Genomic DNA, 6000 nt, shown 5'->3' on the forward strand with positions numbered 1-6000 from the left:
GTGGGATCTGGAACACAGTCAGATTCTGTGTCACCTTGGTACTCTCATTGCAGCAGGGTCCAGAACACAGTGGGCCTCAGTGTCATTTTTTTCACACTCATTGTGGTGAGATCCAGGACACAGCAGGACTCAGTGTCATCTGTTCACACTCATTACAGTGGGATTTAGAACAGAGCCAGGCTCAGGGTTACCATTGCACACCCACTACAGCAAGATCCAGAACATAGAAGGCTCAGTGCTTACTTTTGCAACTCATTATTGTGGGATCTGGAACACAGCTGGGCTCAGTGCTTTGTAGAGCTGCATGATTTCTCTTTTTTCCTATAGTCTCAATGTACTTTTTAACATTTAAATGTCATACACATTTGTTTCAGATAAAGAGAAGATTAATTTAGTCAGAAATTGAATCTTTGAATAGAGATAATTACCTTTTTTAAAGTCAGATGGTATTGGAAATAAGGGATTGGAACTTAACTACTTCAGCACTGTACAGTATCACACTTGTTTTGTTTGGATCTTTCAATCTTGTTTGAGGTTCAATTGTTGTCCTTTCAGGACCTTGATTCTGGGCAGCTTTTTTTGTATCACTGCATAGTGATTTCCATAATGGGTGCTCAGCAAATGTGTGCCTCTCTCTGCAGCAAAGTCCCTAGCAGCCCTCTTCTCCTACTTGTGCTACACAGTCATCCTGGATAGGCCTGGCAGGCCCCCAATCTTGCATGCTGTCTGTCCTTTGTCCTTTACTTCTACTGGCCCAATGCCTGGCTATCCTCTTCTCCAACCTACCTTCTGTTATCTCCCATCCTGTCCTTCTCCCTGGCCTCATGCAAATTTCTGATCCTCTCAAGTGTCTGCTCAAGTGTTACCTCCTCAGGGAAGCCTTCTGGTCATCCGGTAGACTTAGGCACTTCTTCCTTTAAACAGCCCTGACACACGTTACTTACTTCTCAGGATAGAAACTGGTTCATCATACAGTCAAGAAAGAGGGACTGCACTCCTGACAGGACATCTATGGGTTGAACAACAGTAATGGTGACATATGTTGAACATGTTATGCTTATTGGCACCCTGACATGCAGAGCGAGCAGACTTGGTGGGTTCCATCATGTCACAACAATTCCTCAGATGCAGCTCATTGTCAAGAGCCAACACTGGGTGGACTTACCTGGGTACTTATGACCAGAAAGGATACCTCTCCTCTAGACAGTTTCCTTACTGCATAGCTTAGCATTTCACAGGATGCTACAGACTTCTGGAACAGAATTCACAGGAATTCTGCTGAGAATGAAGATACTACATCCCCAGCAGTTTGGAGTAGGTATGGGGGGCTCACCCAGGGAACGCACGGTCATGAAATCTGTGAGAACACCATGCAGAAAATCAACTTTTATGTATGATTTGCCTGAAAGACATGCAGTTCACCCATTGCTCTAAGTGCTTCTGAGGATTAAGTCAGACAAGACTGTTTGGCACATGTACCCCCTCCTTCTAGAACTGGCCGTTGAAGGGCTGCTGTTAGGATATATGAATGAGTATGTTACAGTTTCATAAAACATATCCCCTTATATCTATTGCAAGGGGACGTTATCTTAAAGACAGTATTTTATTACACAATTTTCCTTTTACATGTTCTTGGAAGAAATGCTTTTTAAGAAATAATTTATCAGAAACAGCATGCTTTCCCTGAGAAATTGGCTTGTTGTTTTTTTTTCTTATGGGCACTGTTCATCATGTAACTGACTGGACTCACCTTTCTTTGTAGCATCATGGAAAGAGCAACACAAACTTGTAACCTTCCTGTTGTTGATTATGTGGACTCTCACAATATGTTTAGGCACTAGCTCTATCCCTTGCTCCTTTATATTCCTTATTGTTGGTCCTTTTTCTTTCTTACTTTCAAATAACCTTATCTCCCTTATTTGCATTATATATATATAATATATATATATAATGCAACAGCCCCCAACTTACAAGAATATATATATATATTCTTGTAAGTTACCATAAGCCAGTTTTTGAAACTAGATTAAGTGTATATACATGAATATAGTCCTACAATAAGTTAAATAATAAAGACCTTTCTGTCCAGTAGGCTTTTCACACAGGTGGTTTTCAGGTTCCGTGTTTGTATTGGTGTTATATTTGTTTCAGGGCACTTAGCAAGATTTGATTAGATTCCTGTTTCCTTTTGAGTGCAGTCCAACAATGGTATTAAAACCTAGTTAATCATGTACTTGGTCAATATTTTACATCGTTGTAGCCCATCCTTTACTTAATCGAAGTACTTGTGAAATTGGAAACATAATCCAATGTACTGTCATGATTACACCTGCACCTGAAAATACAGGACTGACTTCAGAACATGAGGGGGCCATGCTTCTCTCATGGTTTCATGCCCAGTGTTGATACCTGTTCAAGAGATGATTGATGATTGTTGATTGTTGGTTCTAAAATCTGAATAGCAGAGTTATTATGGACATAACAATGTAAGTGACAGTGCAACAGTGACTGAGGTCATGACTCTGAAGCAAGGCCACTGAGATGACTCACTAGTCATAGTGATTTATGATTGAACCTTTCTTTGTGCCTTAGCTTTCTTGTCTGTAACATGGAGATGATAATAATAGTATTTGTTAGCTGGGGTAATAGTCTCTGGCGTGGTTACTATTATTTTTAACATACAGTCTAAATTTTGTGTGGTTTAATGTTTAGGTCTTGGCTGCTGAATGGGGTAAATATGGAATGCGATTCAATGTGATTCAACCAGGGCCCATAAAAACCAAAGTAAGTCATATTTTTGCTTGTTATCACCAAGCAAATTTGAGTGGTTAAGGAATGAAATGTCAGTGGATATATTCAGACTGTGAGTGAAGGACTTTCAGGAAGCCTGTTTGGAGTGTTGGTGGTAAGAAGGGTTTTGCATCACCCAGTCTAAGAAATAGGAGGGGCAGGGGTTCAGCATTGTGACTCTCCATCCCGTCACTGTCAGTGTCTTCATCTGCTGGGATCTTTTATGCCATTATTGGGCATTTTCTCTGATTTTCTTCAGTGATCTATTTTTGTCTTATAGTTCTTAATTTTTACTATGTTTTAAAGATTCTGACTATGACATGCTTTTAAAAATAATAGAAATGTATATTATAGCTTAAGAAGTGCTATAGAAATTTATCCTAGAGGACTAGTCTCTCTCTAGGTAGCATTTCTTAGATCCTTGTCTTTGCCTGTTCACTTTTAATACTCACTGTTTCAAGCACGTGACTCCCATCTGATTAAGCCTTTCTGATAGCATGCACTTCTCCTGTATCAGTAATCCTGCAGACAGTTCTGCAGCTCAAGATCCTCACAATCACCATTACAGATGGTGCTCTGCTCCCTTACCTTATCCCAAATGATGTCAGTCTCACACTTTTGTTTTTATGTAAAGCAGGAATTTATAATCCCAGTCCAGATGTCATCTGAAGGCTAAAGTGAAGTTTGGTAACTTGTTCCAGGTGTAGAAACATACTGAAAGATAACACTAAGGAGCATTTGGATTGTAGATAGTTCTGGGTATTAAATATTAAAATAGAAATGGTTGTATTAGTTTATTTAGCTGTTTAAAGGATGGAAAGAGTGAAATGTCATTGAATAGCTTGTTTGGCACTTTGGTAATAAAGAATCTAATAAAGGTACTGGAAAATGCACTCTCTGAAAAGAAACTTCATTGTATGATCTCAATCTAGGAAGGATCCCCTGCATTTTACTATTTATTTAACATTTATTGAGTGCCTACTGCATGCAAAGGTGCTGAGAAACATAGAAAAACATTTGTGACAATGTTTGTAGTAGAGGTATGAATAACAAGCATATAGTTTAAAAAGCGATTAAAGAAAACCAAAGTATAAAACTCCTAGAGTGACAGTGGAACTCAGGCACAACAGCTGGATCAGGGGTTGTTTGTGTCACTGAGGGCAGCTGTCACCTCTAGGCTCTAGTACAGCAAAGTCCAGGCCTTTTGTTCTTTCATGGCACCATCCATACCCCACCCTGGTCTGCTCCTCACCATCACGGGAAGCAGAAACTGTTTTCTTCCTTTCCTATTACTTGAGGAGAAAGGAAAAGAAAAGAATTTCCCCTTAAATATTTCCTATTTGAGTCATTTTCTGTGTTTGCTAAATCAAACAAGAGTGGCCCCTTAACCCCCACACACTAAGCTTTTGCATATCAGAGTACTGTCATAACTTTTTCTCATCTCATCTGATGCTTATAGCAATTGTGTGAGGTAGCTGACATAGGTATCCTGATTTTACAGATAAAGAAACTAAGATAAAAAGGTTACACTTTCTAGTGATTATTTTTAGGTCAATATTATATAAGATGACCTGTTTTGAACTAAAGTTATATGGGAGAATTTGGCAAAATTCTCTGCTGCTTACAAAGCCTGAAGTATGAGCAGGCTGCCATAGTAACATTCCATTTTATGCAAATTCTTCTTAAATCAAAAAGGGGTTACATTAAAAATGCAATCTAACTATTTTCTTAATTTTTAAGGGTGCCCTTTAGCCGCCTGGACCCCACTGGAGCATTTGAGAAAGAAATGGTCAACAGAATCCCCTGTGGTCGGCTGGGGACTGTGGAAGAACTTGCTAATCTTGCTGCTTTTCTGTGCAGCGATTATGCTTCTTGGATTAATGGGGCTGTAAACATTGTTTTCTCTTCACTTTGGGGAGGTGGATGTGGGGGGAGAGGGAGGCATATTTGGAATTAATCTTGATGATATTAAATTCAAAAATGATTTAAAATATTTATTTAGCTTTCAATAACAATATTTATATACATTGTTTAGCCTGTAGAATTAATTCATTGATAAATTAATTTATTAAATGAAAATGACTTTGGTAGCTGTGTCTTTAATATAATCTTTATGGTTGGGTATAATTTGAAATTGTAGAGATGGTGGAAAGAAGATTCTAAAGAAAATAAATCAATTTAGGCTTAATCATCAGTTTTTCCTTTGAAACCTGGGATGTGATTGAAAGTGCCGAGGGTGGAAAAGTGGCTAATGATTCAGAAACTTTAAAAAGGAGTCAGTTTCAGTTTTTATTTTTTATTTTCAGATTATTAGATTTGATGGTGGAGAAGAAGTATTTATTTCAGGGGAATTCAATAGCCTGAGGAAGGTAATCCATTTGTGAATATAATATAGTATTAGAAGCCAGAATACTAAGCTTTAAAAACATGCAAGAACTACATTAAGATGACCTTTCTTTTTGTTTCAGGTCACCGAGGAGCAGTGGGACACCATAGAAGGACTAATCAGGAAGACAAAAGGCTCCTAAGATGCTCTGGCCTTCATTTTTAGTTGCCATGGAAATGACACAACTCTGCCTCTGATCTTTTGAATATTTTCAAGTCTAATAAATGATTAACTGACATTCATTGAGTGTGTGCTGTGTGCCAGGCCAGTGGTAGGTAGACATTGTATATTCAAAGATATATGAGATGAGATCTCATCCCTTTAAAATTATTTTTAAAATAAAAAAAGGAGAAGCAAGTGAAGGCTTAGATAGAGGTAAAAAGTACTGGAAGTGCAAGGAAAGGGACCTGAGAAAGTGAGGAGACTTTTAGTGGTGGAAGTAGCATTTGAGCTACATATTAAATCATGCCCATGGTGATGAGGCCCAAAAGGAAGAAAGTCAATGTTCTAGGGTGGATTTAATAGACTCTGCCTTTCCTATATGGTTTCTTTTCACTGAACTTGTGAGTTATTCTCTTTGAATAGCTCAGTATTAATTCAAACAAATCTTACCAAGACCTAATTTGTAGTCAGGAATTCTATTTGGTACTAAAAACAAATATGACTAAGCTACAGCCTTTGCCCTCTCTATCAGGACAGACAGATCTGTAAATAATTATTTATGATACATTGTGATAAATTACCACCAGTAGTAATGTGTGCAGGAGGAAGTAACTCATTTTGTTTCCAGAGTTCAGAGAAGGTTGATACCAAGGAGGTCGAAT

The 6000-nt window shown here is 38.2% G+C and overlaps 1 protein-coding gene across 3 annotated transcripts in view; it reads left to right on the top strand.

The window, feature by feature from the left end:
* Nucleotides 1-5418, top strand: part of DECR1 (2,4-dienoyl-CoA reductase 1) — a 35287-nt gene extending 29869 nt beyond the window's left edge. For 2 of the 3 annotated variants that reach the window (XM_036031105.1, XM_036031107.1), the window contains exons 7-9: nucleotides 4531-4678; nucleotides 5097-5159; nucleotides 5259-5418. In XM_036031105.1, coding sequence (XP_035886998.1) covers nucleotides 4531-4678; nucleotides 5097-5159; nucleotides 5259-5318 — 271 coding nt within the window. In that variant the 3' untranslated portion in view covers nucleotides 5319-5418. The remainder of the gene's footprint in view (nucleotides 1-4530; nucleotides 4679-5096; nucleotides 5160-5258) is intronic. The other variant, XM_036031106.1, reaches the window with a different exon arrangement.
* Nucleotides 5419-6000: the final 582 nt, after the last annotated feature.

Source organism: Phyllostomus discolor, chromosome 7 (assembly GCF_004126475.2).
Source record: "Phyllostomus discolor isolate MPI-MPIP mPhyDis1 chromosome 7, mPhyDis1.pri.v3, whole genome shotgun sequence".
In the NCBI taxonomy this organism is placed as follows: Eukaryota; Metazoa; Chordata; class Mammalia; order Chiroptera; family Phyllostomidae; genus Phyllostomus; species Phyllostomus discolor.